General features: G+C 38.7%; 1 protein-coding gene across 4 annotated transcripts in view; it reads right to left on the bottom strand.

The window, feature by feature from the left end:
* Window positions 1-24,660, bottom strand: part of cdk14.S (cyclin-dependent kinase 14 S homeolog) — a 288,439-nt gene that overhangs the window by 160,692 nt on the left and 103,087 nt on the right. For all 4 annotated transcript variants that reach the window (XM_041567463.1, XM_018269154.2, XM_018269153.2 and 1 more), the window contains one exon: window positions 14,080-14,174. In XM_041567463.1, the coding sequence (XP_041423397.1) occupies window positions 14,080-14,174 (95 nt within the window). The remainder of the gene's footprint in view (window positions 1-14,079; window positions 14,175-24,660) is intronic.

Here is a 24,660-nt window from a genome sequence, read left to right as displayed (position 1 = left end):
TGCAGCAAAACAACGTCCACAGACTCCGGTGTAGGGTTGCAGCAAAAACAGTTGCCACGAAAAATTGACCATTGACTGCTTTTGTGAATCTTTTTACATTTTCTTGCAGTTTAGTACATTTTTCAGCAAAGTGAAACAAGACAGATTAGCTCATCATTACTTATAAGCTTGAAATTTGATAATACACCTTCCATTGACTTCTTTATAGGAAATCCAAGTTTGGAGACAAATAAAAACAATTTCAAATTCTCAGTGTTTTGCAAATCACTTCAAAAACTCAAATTTTAATAAGTGGGAGGAAACCAGAATACCTTGAAAAAAAACCCACAAGCATTGGGAGAACATCCAACCTGGCAGATGGTACCAAAGCTGGAATCAAAAATATCATGTAAGCACTGCCAGAAAGGAATGCTAACCATCGTGCCACTACAGTTATGTAAAAGTATCCTTCCAATTTGTGCAGATCTTAGGCCAAATCTGAAGTTGTTTTACATAACATAAGTTTGCAGAGGGAGGTTAAGGATCAAGGTTGAGTTCAATAAAAGTAATTGACCCTCTCAGCTGGATTAGCTCAAAGTAAAGTCAACTTCCCTCTGTGCTGGCAAACTATACACTATAAGAACTAATTCAGTAGAGCAAAAAGCAAATGCAGATCAAATAGGGACCTACTCTCTGAATCATGTTTAGGGTACTGTATAAAGATAATGGCATAATAAGTCCACATTTTTTCAACCTATCTGTGCATGACAGTGTAATCTTACTTGGCAATGAGTTTTACCTAAAGCTGTTTTGGTCGAACTGGAGCATTGGGGGCCCATCGGGGCTGTGACATCCATTGGCAGTCACCGGGGGCCCCCATCCCGACTTTCAAACTCCAGAGCCGTACCAACCATGCTGCCGTCGCATGTGTTACACTTTAATGTTACCGAGCAGGTCTGGGCCGAATGAAGCCCATGAGGGCCAGAGCCCACTGTTTTTTTCCTGGTGGTCCTGCTGGCCCAGTCCGACCCTGAAGATCTTTTATCTGGAATACTCCCAGCATTCTGAATAATAGGTCCAATATCTGTATACATATAGATGTCCTGAATGTTTTATGCAGTTGGTTTCTATATAGTTGTCTCTAGATTATTCACTTTTGCATTTATTTTCGTGCTGCAGTCTCCCTAAAAATATTACAAATTCCCACTAAACTGATTTGATAGGTTTCTGCCTTTCGTAATCAACTCTATTTAGGTAGCATCTTAATTGTAAGTATTTATATTTTTACAGTAACGTTGGTTTAATCATATTAAGAAAGTATTTCATTTAATCTTAAAGGAAAGGCACACCAAATAAAAGTAAGTATCAAAATACCTTTAAATTCACAGTTAAATGTGAAATTATAAACATATCACAAATGTGAGTGGCACAAATTTTGGGGACTAAAGAGTAGCATACATTACAGTACATGACGATACTGCATGTCCTTATAAAGAGACATCATAAAAGTAACAATTTAAGGACACCTCAATAAATATACAGGCAAAAAAAATAAAAATTAAATATCAATAAAGAAATTAAATCTGAACTACGGTATATAGTAATTATTTGTAGAACTTCTGTCTTGCAGTCTTGGGGTTCTGAGTTCAATGAAAACCTGGCCTCTATCTCCAAGGAGTTTGTATGTTCTGTAATTGGGTTCTGGGATCATAAGCTCTACTGGGGCAATCTCTATAAAGTGCTACATAACTATGGCAGTTGTACGCAGGCCCGGACTGAGAATTAAAATAGGCCTTGCCAATTCAGGTACATAGAGGCCCAATCAGCCCACACAGAGGCCCAAACAGCCCCCACCAGCCCACTGAATACTGACTTACTATGGCACCTTATAGCAGCCCCTCTGGCATTTGCCAGAACCCACAGATTGCCAGTCCAGGCCTGTACGTAATAAAATAATGTTATATGATGTCAGTTGCATTATCTTTACATGACCATAGGAGCTAATATTCAACTGAAATATTTGCATGATGTATCTACTCGAAAGCAACGTTTCACATCACCATGCAGAGTCCCCATGGCCGCTACGATATGCGTATAAAAACAAAAGGATGTTTTAATTGCCTATACTAGCAATGCATAAAATATAATGAATATGCATTAATATACACGGGACATGGGAGTGTTAATAATTCTTCCTAATTGGCTGGGGCTGTCATTTGTACATCAGAAATGCATGAGAAGCCCGAGGCCACAATATGAAGCAGGAAGTTTATCCATTCACATTCCTATCATGTTAAAGCAGCAATGAGAAAGGGCTCTCAAGCTAAAACAAAAAGGAGACTATTGGCCCCTAGCGATGACATCATGCGGCGGCCACATGTATTGTTTTTCTCGAGCAGTTGCAAGGGATTCTTTTTGGTGGCTAGAGAGTCCCATTTGGTATGCATCAGTGATTCCACTCAGTGTGATACATTTTCCTTTCATAACAAACTCTTTCAAATCTGTCAGGAACAGAAAACAGCCTCAGTAAAGCCCCCCGTTACAGGCTCACGCATGGCAAGACTTTCAATTAGGAAAATCCCACATTTAAGTAAAAAAAGATGAAAATAGAAACTTCAGCTGAATGGTCAGTCCTTGAGACTGATGCTTTGTTATGCTTTTTTTTTATGGCTGGCAAAAATATAATGGCTTACCCTGTATTTGTGCCAGGAATATTTTGAAATATATGACGAGAGCTTTCCTAGTAACAGCCAGAAGTTATTTGGGCCTTGTTTAGAAACACTGGGCAAATTTGCACCTGGGCAGTAACCCATAGCAACCAGTCAATGATTACATTTTTCCAGCCAGCTGCAGGCAGATCAATGGATGGAACATCGGACTAGTTGCCATGGGTTACTGCCCAGATGCAAACTTGCCCAGTGTTTATAAATGACCCCCCTGTGGAATGCAAAGGTGCAGGTAACCACCTTAACACAATGGGAACTGAAACCATGTCCCTGCCAACATCATCTTCAGAGTTGTTATTGACGCCACAATAAAATAATATAGGTTTTATTTAATATAGGTTTTATTTTATTTTTTATATATATGGTTTTAGCCAAAGTGGAGTAGCTTTAATTTCCCTCTTATTTCATATTATTGGTTATTAAAAGAATAGCCAAAAAGTTTGTCAGCAAAAACCCTATTTATTGAGCTCACGTTGAACAAGGGGGTAGACTGAGCCTTTAAGCCAGTGGCTCACGAGCAACATGTTACTCACCAACCTCTTGTCTGTTGCTCCTAGTGGCCTCAAAGCAGGTGCTTATTTTTTTATTCTTAGCTTGGAAGCAAGTTTTGGTTGTCTAAAAAATGTGCATTGCCAAATAGAATCTACTTTAGACTACCAGTTCATAAAGGAACTACCAAATATCCAAACACAGTTCTTATTTGGCACCCACATGAACTTTTTTCATTAGATGAAGATAGATGAAGACTTTCTATCCAAAGACTGCAACCCAACAGGCTCTGGCACACCCTTGTCTCCTTTGAAAAGAGATGTCTCGTGTTCAATGGTAAAGGTTCAGCCACCTCACCTCACATCTGTGAGGACTCACCCTGGCAGTTCAGCAGGCCGGCGGGGACGCCCGCCGCGCCGATACTCTCTATTTAAGTGCTGGTCCTCCTATGGTGTGCACAATTCCTGATTTTATGTGTCAGGTCACTTTAGCGCGAGTTTCAAGGTAATTAAAGGGACTTCAGCGTATACTCATTGCCCAATGTAGGTTCTACTTGCTAAGTATCCTGGGTGTGTTTATATCATGTCTGATTCCTGGTTTTGTTCCCTGCATGTCTGATTACTCTGATCTCTGCCAATATTGACCCTTGCCTGCCTGACTATCCTGAACTCTGATTATCCTGACCCTTGCCTGCCTGACTATTCTGATTTTACTGGCATTGACCCTTGCCTGCCTGACAATCCTTGAACGCTGCCTGCACTGACCCAGCCTGTCTGACCTTGCTTGAACTCTGCCTGCACCGATCCCGGACTTTCTGACTACAGTTCCAAGAACTGTGCCTTCCGTCCAAAGACTTTATAACGACCGTGTCACTTTGCTCGTCCAGAACTTTTGCTTGACTCCCCTTTTATTAAGACCTGGCGGCATCCAATTAGCAAAGGGCTCCTCCTGAAGTGAAAGGCGGCTGCTACAGGCAGAAGCAGAGCCAAGACCAGGGAGCCTAGCACCTGTTCTGGATTTAGGGAGCCGGTCGTGACAACATCTAAGGGAAAAAAATTAAATGGCACACAGAGCTGCTACAAGCAAGGTAAACCTTGCACGTACAACTTTTTGGGGACACATCCTTTTCTATCCACAGACCCTTTATTTGTCAGTGTGGTACTAGAGAGAATTCTTGAAAATCTTGAATATATCTAGAATCTTTCTGCACCCAGCTGGTCTAAAAACTCTGATCCACACCTTACAGTGTATTCCCAGTTCAACATCTGCCCCACCCATCAGAATATTCCTGCCCCACACCTACTGCTCTTTACTAAGTTTTACCTGCCCCACATCTGCCTCAACTCTCAGAGCTTTCTCTGTTTTGTAGAGTAATTTCGGAGCCATATCTTCTCTGCCCCACAGTGGGATCATTTGGCTATGTTCAGTATATGGCACCAGTTGCAGGAACAAATACTGGATTTGAATGATATGCAGAGACAATGAAATACAAGGTCAACTTCTTTGCAGGTTCTTCCTACCAAGATCAACTAAATAATATTCTATCTATGCCATATGTTTTTATGTTGACGAGCCTTTAAACTTCCTCTTGTAGCAAAACAATAATGTTAATGTATGATTTTTTTCACCAAGATACTTACCCCTACCATTCTAACATAGAGTAGTAGGAAAACAACTACTTTGGAGAACATCAAATTAGATCAAATGCTAATGTTGGAATAGATGGACCTCAATGCGAAACTTGATCATAACGACACATTGATGTATAATTTTAATTAAGGCTGAAGACAAAAATGACAGATAATAAGAATAGATTCTATCAATATTCATATTCTTGACTTATTTATGACCTACCTAATAGCCTTCGGGACCATTTCCTTGGCTCTCCTAATCGCTAATTGCTCATCATTTATTTAATGGCATTGTCTTTGAAAAGATTTTATACTTTATAATCTTTGCATCGCCATTAATGAGCTGATCCAAAATGAAACTCACGAAACACCAGTTACACAAAAATGTCGGATGTGTCCAGTTTATATGAGGGGAATTAACAAGAACCCCAAATTTACTTAACGTTCTTTACAAAGGCAGTCCCAAAATATGCAAAGACTCCTTCAACTTTTAGGAAGTATATCAACAAATGTCTGATACACAGCCAAAAGGAATTTAAAAATGTAGTTCATATTTGTGAGGTCCTACAACCCCACTTTCATTGCTACAGTCCCAAGAGCCTGAATGTTTTGTAAATAGATGGTTTAGATATATTCATTTCTAAGGGATACATTATTACAATATTTTCCAGTTAAATTAAATTTAAATGCTCTGAAGAACTTTAAATCTGATATTGTGCAGGCAGCATAGTCCAGTTCACAAACCAGATGCAGACTTCCATGGATTTTTATGGCTTTCAATCTGCCCAAGGGTGCAACAGCCTTAATGCACACCAGGCGTTTTTTAGTTTTCATTCCGGAGGATATCTTTGTATTAGAGGCCCATTGTACTTTATTTTTTGTCACATTTTTTCTAACATAAGTAATAGATGTTGAATTCATGGTTATTTTTGTTATTGCTTTGTTTTCCATGGCCCCTATGCAAGTGGAAACGTTAGCCTTTAACCATTCATAACTGACTGCCTTCCTTATCCCCTTCTGCAGCCATCAAATGTGACATAAAACCCCTAAGGGGATGTGACAAGATATCACAACCAGAATGGCCAGCCAAAAAAATGGAAGTATACAGTTATACTGGTACTTCTGGATAACAAATCCCAAACCTGTCCAGCTTGAAGAATTACATTCTTCATAAATGTGTTTATAGCCTACAGTGTAAAGAGAGGTACAGGTGTGGTGTCCAAAAACTCGTTATCCAGAATGCTCAGAATTATGGAAAAGTAATCTCCCATATACTCCATTTTATTCAAATAATGCACATTTTTAAAAAATGATTTCCTTTTTCTCTGTAATAATAAAACAGTACCATTGTAATTGATCCAAACTAAGATATAATTAAAGGACCAGTAACATAAAACATTTTTTTTTTTAAAAAAAAAATTGTTTATTTTTAAAAACACCAAGACAGTTTTAACTTTTAAATCGCAAAGCTTTTATTAAAAAATGACTTACCGATTCTCTGCATGCGCTCCTCTTCAGAAACGGCGACAGGTCGACAATCCATTGTGCGCCACTCGATTTATCCTCCCTGCCTATCTCTCCCCTGCGCCGTCCCCCTCCGCACCTCCCCCCGTCAGGGGACGGGGCGGGGGCGGCGGCGGGGGCGAAGATAGCCAGGGAGGAGTAATCAAGTGCCGCATGATGGATCTTCTCCCTGTCGCCGTTTCTGAAGAGCAGAGAATCAATCGGTAAGTTATTTCTTAATAAAAGCTTTGCGATTTAAAGGTTAAAACTGTTTTGGTGGGGGTTTTTTTTCATTAAAAAAAAACGAATTGTTTAAAAAAAATTTTTTTATGTTACTGGTCCTTTAATCATTATTGAACAAAACCAGCCTATTGGGTTTATTTAATGTTAACATGATTTTCTAGTAGACTTTAAGGTATAAAGATCCAAATTACAGAAAGATCCATTATCCACAAAATCCTGTGTCTCGAGCATAGGTCCCTAACCTGTATCACAAACGAATGTGAGTATGGGTAATGCCAAGTATAACCATGCAGGTCAAGATATATAAATAGTAGCTTTAAATGAAAGATAGTCATGAAGAATAAATAATGAGGGAAGCGCATTGCTATGCATTGTTTTACCTTCATACACCATACCTTGACTATTCGCCCTTCTTTTTTTTTTAAAAAGAGTTGTTTGTCTTTAAATTAATTTTATTTAGGTTTTTATTCAGCAGCTCTGCTGTTTTGCAATTTCAGCAATTGGGTTGCTAGGGTCCAAATGACACTAGCAACCATGCATTGATTTGAATATGAGACTGAAATAGGAGTAATGAAAAGTAACAATAACAGTACATGTGTAGCCTTATACAGCATTTGTTATTAGATGGGGTCAGTGACCCTTTATTTGAAAGCTGCAAATAGCCAGAAGAAGAAGGGAAATTATAAAAAAATAAAATTCAATTGAAAAGTTGCTTAGAAATAGCCATTCTATAACATATTAAAGGTTAACTTAAAGGTGAACCACCCCCTGTACAAAGAGTTTATGGGAATTAGTCAATCTTGATAATAATACCAGAATAAGGGTATGATATGATTTTGTTTATACAACTGATTTTCAATTGATTATCCCTAAACAGGATAGAAAAGACTAGTTGGAAGCAGCAAAGAAGAAGGCAGATTCTTATTGGGAATTTTTGTTAGTTGTGGATTATGACTAGTGATAGGCAAATGTGATTTGCGAAACAAATTGAAGTCAATTTGAAGTGAGCGACAATTTTTTTACGCACAATTATTTTGTCCAAATGCATTAAAGTCAATGGGCATTGGAATAATTTCGATGCGCGCCATTTTTGACACAGGGCAATTTTTTTCTCACAGCAAATTTTTTGCCAGCTACGCAGTTTCGTGAAAACAATCGCGGTCGTCAAAACGTAAAATTCGGCGAATCCATGCCTGGTGAATTTATTCGCCCTTCACTAATTATGACATAAACTACTTAACATATGTAATTTTCAGCCAACACATTTTCAACCAATGATAAAACAGATCTTTACATTTGAGGCATGACCCTTTATCTGTTCTATTTCTTTTGTTAAGAGAGAAGACTAAAATGTTGGAATTACTCATCTGTTTTAAAGGGGTTGTTCATCTTTAAATTACCTTTTACTATGATGTAGAGAGTAAAATTCTAAGACAATTTAAAACTGGTTTTCATTTTCTTTTATTTGTGATTTTTAAGTTATTTACATTTTTATTCAGCAGCTCTCCAGTTTGCAATTTCAGCAATCTAGTTGCTAGGGCAATATTATCTTAGCAACCATGCACTGATTTGAATAAGAGAATGGATAGGAAAGGGCCTGAATAGAAAGATCAGTAATAAAAAGTAACAATAATACTACATGTGTAGTTTTACAGAGCATTTGTATTTTAGATGGGGTCAGTGACCTCAGTTTGAAAGCTGGAAAGAATAAGAAGAAGAAGGCTTATAGATCAGAAACTATAAAAAAAAGCAAAAATGAAGGCAAATTAAAACATTGCTTAGAATTAGCCATTCTATAACATAATAAAAGTTAACTTAAAGGTGAACAACCCTAATTCTGCAAAATAAATCCCCATTTTATAAGCCTCATTTGGAAACAAAGGTGTATTTCCAATAAAAATCCAGCTTGCATTTCATAATACAATTTATCCAGGTTAATAAAAGAAAGTTACTTGCTGGCTAGTATAATGTGACTATATAATGTGATTTGTTATCAGATGATCACTCTAATACACATAATGGGGAAACAAATGTACTTTAGTCAAGTTATTTTTCTTCCAAATCAATTCCACCTCCTTACGTCCATCTGGTTGGTAAGAGAGTTTAATTATTATGCTAGGATCCCCAGATTTTTACCGCTGAAAGCAAGAGTGGTTTTGCACGAACACCATATGTTTTGTAAAGAAACTGTAGAAAGATTAATTATGTGTACCAGCCCAAAACGTATTGAACAAAGACAATTCACAATTCAGTTTTTTTAACTGAAATAAAACAGACTTAATTATTGGCCTAACAGCAAAACCAACCCCAGGACTGGTACCTAAATTACATTTATCAAACTAATTTTGCGGTCATTAGCATCTCTGTGCCAGGCAAATACAAACGTAAACCATTTCTATTTCGTTGAATAAAACTTACATGTTTTTTTTTTATTGTAGTTTATTTTGAGGTTCAAACACCTAAAGTATTTGCCCTGTGTGTGCAGTAACTGGCTTGCATGTGATCTCCCGGGTAGAATAATTAGAATGTGTATATTTAATAGGGAAACATCAGGCCAGAGGTAGAAGTCCTTAAAGGAGAAGGAAAGGCTAAAATTAAGTAAGCTTTATAAGAAAGGTCTATATAAATACACCAGTAAACCCTCAAAGTAATGCTGCTCTGAGTCCTCTGTCAAAAGAAACACAGCATTTGTTTCCTTTTATTGTGTACACATGGGCTTCTGTATCAGACTTCCTGTTTTCAGCATAAACCTCCAGGGCAGGGCTTGAGCATGCTCAGTTTGCTCCTCTCTCCCTCTCCTCTCCCTCCTCCCCTCCCTGCTGTAATCTGAGCCCAGATCTATGAGTGAGCAGGGAGAGACTCAGGCAGTAAGTGATGTCACACCAAGCTTAGATGGCAGCTTCTATCCTAAACAGAGACAGTGTCTAGAGCTGTTTACTCAGGTATGGTAAAGCATTCTGCAGAATGAATATAGCGTTCTAGCTTGCACTATTGTGGCTAATCTGTTGGCAATAAACTATCTTGGAGCTTTCCTTCTCCTTTAAACACCTGATGATCAAGTGCCTTCAAGACATCGCTGACCCCATAAACGACGAAAAAGTCAGAATTAAAGCCTCTGTGCTAAAGTGTTTTGGCAGTTTTAGTGGTATCCAACCAATTCGTTAACCTTGTTGTTTGCTCATTTACATGGGGAGGCCCATTTATCAAACGTCGAATTTCGAATTCATGTGAAGTTTTTTAATTCAAATATACTCACAAATCGACTGGAAGGTTATTTAAGAAAAAATGTCAATGTCTATTAACATCTCCAAATGGCTCAACGGACCTCTGCCATTGACTTATAAATTAACTCGGCAGGTTTTAGGTGTGATAAATCTCACATTCAAATTTACATTTCAATAGGGGGATTAAAATTTGAATGTGTAAATTTTGACACTCGAAAATTTGAGTTCAAATTTACTATTCGACCCTTGATAAATCTGCCCCGTACAATCATATAGAAACATTCCAGCTGGATCTAAAAGGAAAGAGGAGATACTGCAGGTCACCTCGCTCATGCATCTACTGATGCCTTATGAATGCACTATGAAAGGGCACTGACACTTTGGACGAACTGATTGCTATCTGATAAGAGTGCAGGAAGCCATAAATACCCAGATGGTTGGACAGTATGACCACTTTTAGTTCATTATGGCCTGAATCTAGTACTGCTGAAACAGCTAAAAGAATAAATTAGTCTCTATTCAAGAAGTAGAAGATGAGTGATTGCCTCAATATTACTCTCCTACACATAAAAAAGCTCTTTAGAGTATAAACAATACACTGCCTTAACCTGCAAAAGTACAGTAAACAGTGGCCAAAACATATCACACTTGCATCCTTATAAAATGTGTTAGTTATCCTATCACATGCAGCTGGTTAGGGAAGGCCGGTACAGCAAAACTGCAGACTGAGGGCCCATGACTGGGGCGAGACAAAGCTGCCAGGCAGGTGGTTACTGTTGGGCTTAAAGTGGCCATTGACGTAACAATTACAATCTTTCTTGGAAAAGATCTTTCCAAGAAAGATCAGTCGTTTCAATTTACACGTGTAGAGCTGGATCGTCAGATATAAAGGTAGAAACAATAGAATTCTATCTGTATCTGACGATTCAGCACTAACAGTGGCCGATATTTGGGTGCCTTCAAAGGCACCCGATCAAAATTTTCTGTCCTGCTGATCGACGAGCCGACCGATATGCAAGGGGCACATTTATTAAGGGTCGAATAAAAATCGAACGATTTTAAGCGATCAATCTAAGGATTTTTTTTTGATCAAAAAAAGCTTAGAAAAGTGATGGGGAAGGTCACCATAGGCTAACATTGTACCTCGGTAGGTTTAAACTGCCGGAATATGTAGTCTTAGTTTTTTTTTAAAGAGACAGTACTTCGACTATCGAATGGTCAAATAGTCGAACGATTTTTACTTCGAATCGAAGGTCGTAGTAGCCTATTCGATGGTCGAAGTACCTAAAAAAATACTTCAAAATTTGAAGTTTTTTTCATTCAAATCCTTCACTCGAACTTAGTAAATGTGCCCCCAAGTCTTTCGCCGATATCGGTCGGCTCACACACACAACGAATATCGTACAAAAATGAGTTTTGTACGATATTATCTGTGCATCTATGGCCACCTTTAGATACGTAGCGTTTGGTGGTTGAGTTTAGGTAATTTGAACAAGCAACAGCTAGGGAGGGTATCCATTTTGGAGAAAGTAAACAGAGTCCCACCCTCCCTCCCTTTGACCAACCCGTTGTGCTAGTTGTCACAATTGTGGCCGGTGTTAGTGGGATACAGGTTAAATTGACAAGGAATGGTGAGTATATGGGGCTTATCGTCAGACTCGAGTTCTGAGAATGATAGCCCATTGTCACAGCCGGTGGTGGGTCCCTGGAAATGGTGATCATTGTTTGGCAGTGTGGAGTTTAATAAGTCCCAAGTTTGGTTTTCCTCTCTAAGAGCATTGGACTCTGGGAAGTGTTATATTACATTGGTTGAAGCAGGCAATTTGACAATCCCACCATGCTGAATGCACAAGCGACTGGTGGCTGGTGTGATTGTCATGCACCTAACTTTGGTCCATTGCCAGGGATCTTGCAGATGCTGAGGATTATTTACTGTTATATTACTGTTGATATTTATTGTTATAACAATATGTATCTGTTGTTTATGTATTGTTAATGTTCATGTCTTATAATAAGGCTGTGGATAACAAAAACTCCAATATAAGCAAGTGGTGAGAGTTAATTATTTCTAGGCCAGTTGTGGGGGAATATGGCAGGTATTTGGCCCTACCCATGGCAAGTTCTTTCACTCATTGCTTTACTTACTTTCAGAAATATGCAGATGAGCAAAGTTTGCCCTAGTTCTGCAACTAGCAGATACTTTTGTTAATTTAACTACTCTGAACCTATAAATCATAATTACACAAAGATTGCTAAGGGTTACAATACATGGCCAAACCTGGCTCATAATCGTGTTAGAGAAACAGCAAAGACAGGTCCAGGAGTTTACTGAATATCATTCATATTGAGCAGATAATTCTCGAATGAGTAAATACGTCAATTTTGAATGTATTCCACAGAATATACTGTACACATTGCAAGAGTAACATAGTAACAGTAATATAGGTTGAAAAACATACATTTATCTAATATAATTTATAGATAATCAATATTAGAAATGTATTAATATCTAATTATCAATCCTTTCATCTAAATTAAATCTGCCTAACTGCTGGTAGATCCAGAGGAATGAAGAAGAAGCAGGGCCAACCGTCACTCGGATCCACAGGACCAGAGAAAATTAGTTAAAAATATATATTTTATTTGTACAGTTAAAAAATGTATAACTTGCATCTCCATCTGCGAATTGTTTTTTCCTGACTCCAAGATTACAATCGGTCCAGTTACTGGATCAACTTTGTGCTAAAAGCTATGTATTTTCTCGCTTGGCTTTAAGCTATCTAATGTATCTGCCAGTACGTTTCAGGAAAATAATTCTACAGTTTCACAGCTTTCATTGTAAAAACCCTTTTGACATAATGAAGAACCTTCTTTCTTCTAATTTAAATGGATACCCTTGTGTTTTCTGAATGGACTTACTGGTAAATAAAGCATCAGAGATATTGTTATATGATCACCTTATATATTTATACAGTACATAGCTATCAGATCACCCCTTAAGTGCCTGTTCTCCAATGTAAACAACCCCAACTTGGCCAGCCTTTCTAGACTATATGTTATTAAACAGTTCAATTGCTCTACCGTGGGCTTTCTCTATTTCAATATTATCCCTTTGGAGCAATGGAAACCAAAGCTAAAGGGCATATTTTAGAGGTGCTTTACCAGTGCTTAGTATAGTTAGAAGAATTACTGTCTCCTCCCGTGAATCTATACCCCTTTTAACAGAGTGTTTTAACAATAAGCATGGGCTGGAGTCAGAGTGTGAACCTATGTTTTTAATGGCTTACTCCACTGAGTAAAGTAACCTGTTACCATCAGCCTTTCATAGTAGCCCACAAAACACTCTCTGTCCTGTGGCAGCTAGTGATGGGCGAATTTGTCCTGTTTCGCCAAAAAATTATATTCGTGAAACGGCGAAAAATTCATGAAACACAAATTTTGATGCTGGCGTCAATTCGCGGGCATCAAAATTAATGCCGGCGACAATTCCGATGCCGGCATATGCATTGAAATCAATGAGCGTCCGTCTAATTGTGCGCCGGCGTCTGAATTGTCGCTGTGTCCGAATTTTAGTTGGCCTCGGAATTGCCGCCGGTGTCAACAAAACCTTTGACGCTGGTGAATTTTCACAGCAAATTCAAGAATCTATTCGCTGACTGCGAAACGTGGAAATTCGCCACAAATTTGCATCTGCCGAATAAATTCGCCCATCACTTGTGGCAGCCTTAACATTTGAGAAAGTTGAATTGCTGTCATTTTAGCAACATCAATCACTTTACCAACAGTTAAACACTTGGGTTTCTATCAAAGTAAAACTGTATATTTTGTAACCTCAAGTAAATACTGTATATTCCAGGATGTACGTACAGTAAAAAAAACGGGCATTAATAGCCATCAAGAGCAAACCATAAATCTAATAAAGAACCACTTTATGAAGAACTCATGCAGATACCAAGTTGTTCACATAAAGCACATATTAACAGTATTTGATTTTATAGGTCTTTTAGTTATTCCTTCCATAAAAATTTTTCTGTGAAACCCGTTATATATTTATAACCTGGTGCTCAGCTTAGAACCAGAACCCCTCTCCTTATAACAATATCTGCCATTATCACATTCTCGTATTTGCACCTCTGGTATAATTGGTATAATATTCACAGTACATCTATGATGCTGCTAAACATATGCATTATTTTTAAGACATAGCACATCACTTGTGAAAACTGCTCTCAAAATAATTCAAAGAAACAACAGCGTCGCCTTCCACCACCACCAACCACTTACCACATATTCAAAGACGAGGGTCAAAGTCTCCTTCGTATGAATAATATCATGCAACAGCACAATGTTGGCATGCTTCAGTCCTTTCAGAAGTGAAGCTGAAAGTGGAAAAAGATAGAAAATAACGTTGGCAAAGAGATACTTGAAGTGTTTCGTTATAGTTCTTAAGTTACTGTTTTATTATTACAGAGAAAAAGGAAACAATTTAAAAAAAATCTGGATTGTTTGGCTAAAATAGAGTCTATGGGAGATGACCCTTTCGTAATTCTGAGCTTTCTGAATAATGGGTTTCCGGATAACTGATCCCATACTTGTATATGGATATACTTATGAGTATTTCAAAGGTTGTAAACTAGGGCCTCACAGCAGTGCTCCTTTAGGATCGCCCCACTTGAGTCATTAAAATAGGGGGCCTAGGGTACAAATCCCTCTGCTCTTTGGAACTTCTTGCTGCTCTACTAGCTACCCTGTGAATGCCATACAATACATATATAATAATCTACGGTGGAACCTTAATTTTACATCCCCTGATTTTAAGTTTTCCCCCATTTTACATTGTTGTTTTGTGGTCCCACCTATATATTATGCATAATACATTTCCTTGATTTGACATGTTCCTGGAATTTACACCATTTTTTTCTGGCCCCCTAAAAAACTTAAAATACGGGTTCTACTGTATTTGTTTGTGTTCCGCAATTGATCAGAAGAGATGTTATGATGATCATTCATTAAAAAATGTTGGCTCTGTCTGTCCCCTTTTTTTTCATAAATCAATGCATGCAATCTTGTGACAACAATAGTACAATCTTTTTGGAGAATGGAGTTCTAACTGAAATTCCAACGGCTGTCTTAGGGGTCTATTTATTATCCTATGTAAAGGGAATCATGCCAAAAAAATGGTGTGAAAAGCTGCGTGAAAAAAGGTGTATTTAACAAGGTTTTTACAAAATCCTAATCCAGGATTTGACACCGATTTAGACCTCATGTAATCCATTAAAGTCAACAGGGGAAAATTCAAATGACAAAAGCTGGAAGTCACTCTAGGGAAAATACACGGAAAAAGCTTTGATGCATGACTGGCCGTATTTCCCTTTAGCATTATCAAGCACCCCTTAGTGTTCATGGCCTTCCTTCTGCAAATGCTATCTCTAAGGTAACAGTCTTGTTAATGATGTTTTCAACTATATGCCAAATATTTTTTATTACAGAAGTCTAGTATACAACATATTTTATGAGTACAGCCACCTTACCTCTCACTCCTAGAGTAATTAGTTATAGGGACTACTTCAATGTATATTTGTTCTGCTAAATCATCTCCTCCACTAGATCCAAAGAGACCTAACACAGGTATCTCCTCCTTATAGACTAGTGAAAACACCCTACACTCCTGGGCCAATATGGAAATTCCCACCTCACATAGGGCATCCTTAAAACGGACGGAGAACAGCTACTCCCACCCATATCGCTTTAGACTCAGTTTACTAAATATAGATATAGTCAATTGTTTTTTCTTACAGCAAGTGAAGGAGAATTCCATGCGCCCCTACATAAAACGGATAGGTAGTTTCTGGAAAAACATATCGCTTTCCATGAATATATTCATGCTGCTTCCCCATTATACAGTACAATGTTTGCTAGAACACACAGATTATTGTTATCCAATATGCCTAAACACAACAAAGTATTACAAAAGCACAAAAGTTTGGAAATAAATGACATTGAGCTCCATTGCCCACCATGTATACTACAACCTTCTCATTTCACAACAAAAAGGTTACCAGTCAACTCTCAACAGCATTCAAAACCCCAAGAAAATACACAACTCTATCACAACCCCAAGAAAGCTTCAGTCCATAAATCCATAGTTACATAGTTAAATTGGGTTGAAAAAAGACAAAGTCTTTTGCAAAAAGCAGGATCTATGAATTATATGAATGTAAATAATAATATAATGTTTATATTACATATACATTTCAGTAGGATAGGATTTAGAAAAGGATGCTGTATGTGCAGTTTTTCAGCTGGTTCAGAGAAGCAATTTAAATTGACCTTTCCCTTCCTGCTGTGCCTTGCCATATTAAACTGCATCGCCTAACAAGGATGTAAAGACTTCAAAAGAAATGTTCCCCCAGCCAGCTATTAGCTGATGCAGCTAAATATTTCTAAAGACACAGAGCATGTTACATTTTCTACCTGTCAATGAAATCAACATCCAACCTCAAATTGCATTTTTGTGCAGCTTCACCTTTAAACAGATAGGCAGGTAACAGGCAGCAGTCATGTTCAGCAATGCCATAACTGATACAGGTATTCCCTAAGCTGCATCCAACCTCTAGAATTCAGGGGCATAAGAAAGTACAGGGGGTACAGGGGGGGAGACCCTTATTAATGAGAAATTTTAACATATATTGATAAAACAGGACAACCTCTGTGACCATTACTGTACGTCGTACTTGCACAGAAGCTATGGATGAATAAATGTTTTAGGGAAGGACACCTGACAGAATATAACAGGTGCAACAGGAAACCCTATTCTGCCATTTCACTACTGTAGTCATCAAAATCTTGAATCATCTCAGAATGCAGCTATACTTTATTTATTTATATAATTTTTTAAAATTTGGACTATTTGATCAAAATGGAGTCTATGGGAGGTGGCCTTTCTGTAATACAGAGCTTTTTGTATAATGGAATTCGAGTAAAAGAGATGATTGTATTTCCAATACAGTTATGCAACAAGACCATCAGTGACTAGTGATGGGTAAACCTTTCCTGTTTTGCTTTGCCAAAAAATTCACAAAACGGCCAAAAATTAGCAAAACGCGTGGAAATCAATGGGCGTCAAAATTATTTAGACATGCATCAATTTTGACGCGAGCAATACAATTTTTATACTCTGGACTATTTTGTCCAAATGCAATGGTGTTTGAATAATTTTGCTGCGCATCAATTTTGATGCATGACAAATGGTTTGGTCGCGCCAGATTCTTCACAGGCGCATTTTTTCTGCAGTTTCTCTAATTTATTAGTGGGCCGATGAAACGCGGAAATTCGCTTCAAATCCATGCCTGGCAAATTACTATCAGTGACGTGTGAAGTAGCGTTCATTGTGTCCAGCAGTTATTACAAAGCTGATTTGCCTATTTCTGTGTTCGCTTACCAATTCAGCCTTCTGCTAACTGCTCACGTTATTCTTTGTCTCTGCAACAGTCCACTAGGTGGAACACTTGAACGAAACAGAAAGACATGTTGGCACAGAAGTCCAGCTTAAACATACCTCAGTGATTTATCCTCCTGGCGCTTGACAACCACTTTAATGAGCAGCTGCTTGTTGAAAAGTTTATTTTTTAATAGAAAAAATGTAATTTAGCACCCAAGCCCCTATTTGGCGTGTTGAAATAATAAAAAAAAAAGTTGCACTGTACATTGGCCAATCAGCATTTTAAGGGAAAACTTCCCCAGTCACAAGGCCTGACTAAAAAGGTCAGAATATTTACTTGTATTGTGTACGGCATAGTTCTTAGGATCAGTGTCGGACTGGCCCACCGGGATACCAGGAAAACTCCCGGTGGGCCCAGGTGTTAGTGGGCCCTCTTGTTTTAAAACATTTGGCCTATTTCATGGTCATTCCCTATTTTTCTTTATGGGGAAAAATGCTTAATAATGGGAGAATATTGTAAGTAGATATAAAAGACTAGAAGAATAAAGAGGTTGAGCGAGTAGAGGAAGAATAATAGTTTGGAAAGGTCCACTGTGTAAGGTTTTCTGGTGGGTTCACGGTTTTAGGTATTCTGGTGGGCCCAAGGTATAAGGCTTTCTGGTGGGCCCCTGGCATCCCAGTCCGACAATGCTTAGGATAAGGCAGAAAGAGGGTTTGTCCTAATATCAGAGTGGCAACTTGGGGGGAAAAGGTAATTAAGTGGACATATTGTATGCTGTGTAAAAATGAGATATTTTCACTATATAAATCACAGTTGTGCAGCAGCGTCTGTACTGCAGCTCCCAGCATTCTCATCTAAATGTTCCTGCTTGCCACTGACTGGTTGACTTAGATGGTAAAGCACTGCGGGAACAATGTATTTGAATGGTAATGTAAGCCCATCTTGACCAAAACAGGCCTTGTCCATTTAAGTAACTCTCGCAAAGGATGGACCTTTGCTAAATGCAAGAGTTCATTAGACTACACCTCTCTAGTTGTTGTATAAAAACAGAGGTTCATGCAAAAGAAAATAACAGAAGACAGATAAACGCATAGATTTGAATAATTATAAAGGTGAAAGTGATCAGGCAGAGCAATGTGACACCCTGTAGAGATGGCCTGGAAGGTTTAAAGGTTCACCTTCTATGGTTTCTAGGAAATGAGGTCCTTACAGCAGAAATGGAAAAGGGAGAAGAACATAACCTGATTCACTTTCAGTGCTGTGGTCACTTCACGTAGGCTATCAGGGCTGAGGGGAGAGCTACTCCCTTCTGTTTCTCCTGGTTGGAGCACAGGCTGCTCTTTATAGCTAGTACTGTCTGTCTTAGAATGTGGTATAACAGTATCTAGTTCATATTTTTGTGAAGATTCTCATTCATCCAGGTATATCTTTAAAAATAAACTTGCTGTGTTTTTCTTGAAGACTTTTCCAGGGCCGGATTTCCCTGCAAAGCGCCCGAGGTCTCAGGGTCCTAACACCCGCCGGCTGAAAGCACATCGCACCCACCGCGTTCGCACGCATGCGTCATTTCTGAGTCGAACTCGGAATTCGCAATGTAGATTAGGATGAGGCGACATGCCATCTCTAAAATTTCATCGCCATAGGCCCAACTGTCTTTCTTAATTCAGAATGACTTGTAATTAAGATCTTTCTGAAATAAATGCCCTGCAATGTTGCTCCAATCAGCATAATCTATTTATCATAATCAGCAAGAATTTCATGAAGTTAGGTGTAGGAATGAATTATCACGATTGGAGCTTTGAGTATCTAGTTCAGTAACTGTCTAAACCTAAGACCCTCGACTGTCACAGGAAGGCTTGGCCCTCTCAAGAAGAACAGTTTTACTGGGCCTTGTTCATACCAGGCCCCACAGACACATCCACCAGTTCCACAGATGAAGGCCAAAGAAGAATTGTAGGCTTCCTAAATGTCTTTATCTGAAATTCAACCATATTCTGACCCCTGAACAATATCGGGTACAATGGATAGTCAGTCCACTATATGACAAATTAGCAGAGCTCTAACCTGTGGTGCCAGATTTGATATAGAGAAGCAGAACTTTGGAGGGTTCTGTTGTGAGGCCTTTGCGTGCTGATGTCCCAACCCCAGGATTCCAACTCTTATTCCCAAATAATTCTCCAAATGACTTAGTAGTCAGACTCTTCAACAAGTTGGTGGAGTAGCCATCTCCACAGTAGTAACATGAAGTATAAAGGAAACTGGAGAGTCTTCAAATGTGAAAAAGTAGTTTTTATTGACGCACTACATGTTTCGGACCCCTTAGGTCCTTCCTCTGGTGCTGCTTCAGAGGAAGGACCTAAGGGGTCCGAAACATGTAGTGCGTCAATAAAAACTACTTTTTTTACATTTGAAGACTCTCCAGTTTCCTTTATACTTCATGTCCCAACCCCAGATTATGCTATGCAAATTACACACTATTGGTTATTGTGATAGGGCAAATTTCAGGGTAGAATAGAGAGGTCACTTGATCTAGGTTTTTGGTTTCTACTAGCCTTCTGACTTAAGTATTCAATATATACTGTACATCAGGGATGTCCAACCTGTGGCCTTGAATGTTATTGAATGAGCTACAGTTTAGTATATGTTCCCATCTGATTGAATCCCTTGTATGACCCTGGCCCTCTCTTCTCTAATTGTAGCATGCATATAGTTTGCCAAATAAGAGGCCAGATTTATTTTACTGTACATAACCGCACTGAAACAGATGTATGCTTCATGTTTCACAATATTTAAAAGCATTTCCTTGTAGACACCTCTAGATAGTTATTCTTAGTGTTTGGACATTCGCATAGTTGGCAAGAAATTTCACACTGGGCCTGGGAACAAATCATCCAGACATTGGCATTTTATTCTACTTAAACGTTGTTTATGGAAAAAACACAGATTTTATTTCACTTTATTTTAACATGCGAGAAAACAACGGAACTGAGACTGAAGATGGAATCTTCCACATAAAATGGCTGATTTATACATCCCCATGGCGCTAGCTGAAAGAAATATTAACAACAACAAAAAAAAGTATTTTTAAGTAATGAAAATATAATGTACTGTTGTGCGGCACTTGTAAAACACACAACTATAGTTTATATAATCAAGCTGCTGTGTAGCCATGGGGGCAGACATTGAAAGCTGAAAAAGGAGAAAGGGCTCAGGATACACAATAGATAACAGATAAGCTCTGTTGTATACAACAGGATTCTTTCAGACGTATCTGTTATCTACTGTGTATCCTGTGCTTGAATGGCTGCCCCCATGGCTACACAGCAGCTTGTTTATATAAAGTATAGTTGTGTTTCTGAAGCAAACACACAGTGTTAGCAGTATATTGTTTTAATATTGTTTTAATTACTTTAAAATACATCCATTTTTGGTGGTTAATGTTCCTTTAATGAAAAAGTATTCTTGCTACAGTATAAGCAAGAGATATTTATCAGAACCAGCTTATGTTTATGCATTTACACAGTTCTGAACATCAAACACAAGCGCATTGTTTCTTGTTGCCATAACTGGTGAGTATAAATCCTCTCTCTTCATACCAAAAGTATCCATAGGACCCTCCAATAAATAATAGTACCTGTACGTGCTTTCTCTCCGTAATTGGCTATTATTATGACCAAATTTGAATTTGCAAAAGGACACATCTGCATAACTTTTCCAATGTGGAAAACAAGAGTAAGTCCTGTTTCAATAATGTCTTTGGATGACCCTATGGGGCAGATTTACTAAAGGGCGAATTTTCGCCAGCGACTGGTTCGCACACATCGCACCACTAAGCCAGGCGCAAATTCGCTACCACTACACTAATTCACTAATATGTATAGTTACGCCCTGGGTGCCGAACACTGGCAACTTCTCGCTATCGTAACTTCGGCAGTGCGAGCATTTCATAGCGTTCGTTTGTGCCTAGCGAAAATTCACTAGAGATCTTGCGCTTAGGTAGATTTGCATACGGCGGGTAATTTAAAGTTGTATGGAGGTCTTTATTATAAATGTTGGTGCAAATGCTTGGAGTTACCACTTTTTATTACAAATGTCCAGGGAACCTTAATAAAGACAAAGAGTTAATATAATGCCCCACACAGGAGCCCACTGTAAAATTAATGTTCCATATGTTATAAAATGTCTGGAGAAAACTGGTTCCCCAAAAAAAGTTTGTTAGGACTTTTGCAACCAATCCCCCTTCAAAAAAGAGTCGCCAGCGTTTTTGTAACTTTAATGCATTTTCGGCACACAGGATATGATGTAAGTGACAGAAGATTGAGGAAGATGAAGCTTCTTTTTAACACTTTGTCTGGTCTGAAGTGGCAAAGTCACGAAAGCAAAAATGTCGTCTGGCGATAGAGTGCGAACGAATGCTAGCAATGGTCTCTTTCGCTAGCGAATTAGCGCCTGTGCCTGTTAGTGAATTGGCGATGTCCCTGTGGGTGGCAATGCTGGCAAATTGTCGTTAGAGTTAGCCACTTCGTCCTTTAGTGAATCTGCCCCTATGTCTTTATAGCAACCATGGCAGAAGGGCCCTGTTTATAAAGCATACAAATAATAACATTTACCTAAATTTTTTAATGCACTTTGATGGTTTCTATTTCTATAGAAATCACCTAGTAATAAAATCTTTCAAAAACGTTCTCATTCAGATTTAGAAATAGTTCACAAAGGAAATTCTGTTGAAGTAGTAAAATGTTAATGAAATCCAATTATTTAAAAATCATTTGACAAACTTATTTAAAGACATAAATGATTTCTCTTTCTCTGATCTTACCCACAAGTTCTTCATCATGCTCTGTGAAATAACTGGATTTCGGCACAGTTCAAATACATTTTGGCTCAAGTCAATGTTGAAGTTGGCAAAGTATGAAAAAAAAGTTTCTGAATGTAATAATTTCATGAAGCCTTAGGTTTTACAAACTTTTTCCAACTTTAACATAGGCATAAAACATCTTACACTTCTGTACCTCTGCTGAATGGGAAAGCTATTGCTATTTGAATCCCTGGAACTTTGAAAATCTACCAGCAGGATGGGTATTACCAAGAACTAACCAAAGAATGCAATCTAAAGAAGCATTCCTGGTTCCTATAGACGACAGGGATAAAATCTGACATTGGTCCAAAGTAATATGTCAAATAACAGCTGGAAATCACATCAACTTCACACCAAGAAAAGTCCATGACTCATAAAATACCATGGAGAAAAGGAAGTAGTGCAACCAATTGTGGTTTAAGGTGGGGACATTCCTACTGAGTTTATTCAAGCATTGGCAATGGTCTATTAAAAGAACCATGTCCAAAAGTAGTTGCTACCCTCCTACATGCCACTAAATAAACTTTATTCTTGCATGCTTCATCTGAAGTACAGTTGCCATAATTATTTTTGATATTGGGTGTTCTTCATTTCCACATAGAGCACAGTCAGTAAAAACCTACTCCAAACAGAGGAATTCAATTGTTAGGAAATGGGCCCCTTAGTTTTATGGGGCCGAAGAAGCTGGCCTGCTCTGTACCTCTTTCAGTCTGGTCTACTCTTGCTCCTATCTGCCATATTCTCTGCTCCCAAGTCCTACTCCAGTTTAGCATGTTCTTCATCCTGTTCCAATCTAGCCTGTTTGCCTTTCTGCTCCAGTCTGGCCTTCTCTTCATTTAGCTCTTCCCTTCACTACCTTTAGCTCCAGTCTGGCCCCTGCTCTAGTCTTGTCTGCTATCTGTCCGGCAGCTATCTGCCCTATTCTCTGGTACCTACGTCCTTCTCCAGTCAGTCCTGTTCTCCACCCACTCTATCCAAGCAGGTATGGAGCGAATTAAGATTTTTTTGTAAAGAAGGGACACATTAGCAGTCCACACTTTCTGTTCAGGTCAGAGAAGTTTAGCCATCTATAAATCACACATGCTTTTAGAGTGCTGGTTTTAACAACTGTGTTCAGAGAGACCGAAATATATAGTGACATGCCTGTCATCATAAAGAAAATGAGATCAGTAGACTACTCTAACACAGACACACAACTACTGTCAGGAGACAGAGCATAACTGGCATGTGACCTCTAGAAAAACTGGATGAAGGTGAAGGAAAAGTAGAAGAGGTTGCAAAAGAAACGTGCTTTATATGTGAGTCTGTCAATACAAAAAAGAAATGTATCTATTATGGTTTTGATTTTTTTCCCTATATAAAACCAGATCTCACCTTTTTTGACAATCCCTATAACAGTGGGTCTAGGATGTACTTACAGGTATGTACTTACAGGTATGTACTCCAGGAAAAGCTGTGAATGCCGTCTGCAGAAAATGGGGAAAAGGGATGACACTCTCTGTTTATGCAAAGTGCTCCTGTATATACAGTATCTATATATAATATACATATTTCTAATTAAACATCAGAGAGGAATTAAGAGAGTGTTAACTGTGTTAAGCAATTGTGATAATAAACAAATGAGGCTTTCTCTTTCTACATACCAGGGTCAGGCAGTGGTAATTTTGCTACCTGTTCGGTTTTTAACCCACTACATTGATCCTTCTCAGAACATCAACATTTTAACCACAACTCATTGCCCCACCCCCTTTAGCTGCAGGCAACCCTAGATAGGCACATCAGACCACAAAACTGAACATTTTACTTCCTTCCTAGGCAAACTAATCAACTTAATCACTCAGTGCCTTGGGTTTATCCTAGATTTTGCCCTGTCCTTCACTCCTCATATTCAGTCACTTATTAAATCATGTCACTTTCACCTAAGGATTGTATCCAAAATATGATCATTTATCACCCAAGATGTTGCCAGAATTCTTATTCCCTCTCTCATCATATCACTCCTGGACTACTGTCGCCTCAGGTGGCAGTGTCCCACTAGGTACCAGGGGCGGCACTAGTGCACTGGCCCTCTCTGCTGCCCTGGTGGACCCCCCGGACCCCCTCAGGCACAAAAAGGTAAGTGCACGGGGGAGGGGGGGCGGCAGAGGGGCCAGGATTGCCCCAGGATTGCCTATTAATTGGCCTTCCCAGCCAGAGACTGTCACCACTTCAGTCCATAATGAATACTGTTGCCAGGCTTATACACCTCTTTCTCTGCCATGTCACTTTGCCAGTCCCTCCACTGGCTTCTACTACCTTCCAGAATAAAATTCAAATTAATGAACCTGACAGTCAAAGTAATTCATAACTCTGCCCCATCCTACATCTCTGAACGCATCTCTATATACTCACCCAACCACTTACTACGCTCCTCTACTGACCTGCTCCTCAACCCTTCTCTCGTTACCTCCTCACACGCTTGTATTCAAGACTTTGCAAGGGCTGCACCCCTTCTCTGGATTTCTCTCCCATGCTCTGTCTGACTTTCTACCAATCTTTCTGCTTTCAAAAGATCTCTTAAAACTC

Source organism: Xenopus laevis, chromosome 6S (genome assembly GCF_017654675.1).
Source record: "Xenopus laevis strain J_2021 chromosome 6S, Xenopus_laevis_v10.1, whole genome shotgun sequence".
NCBI classification, from domain to species: domain Eukaryota; kingdom Metazoa; phylum Chordata; class Amphibia; order Anura; family Pipidae; genus Xenopus; species Xenopus laevis.
The sequence above is the reverse complement of the archived record's forward strand: the minus strand, read 5'-3'. Positions and strand labels throughout refer to the sequence as shown.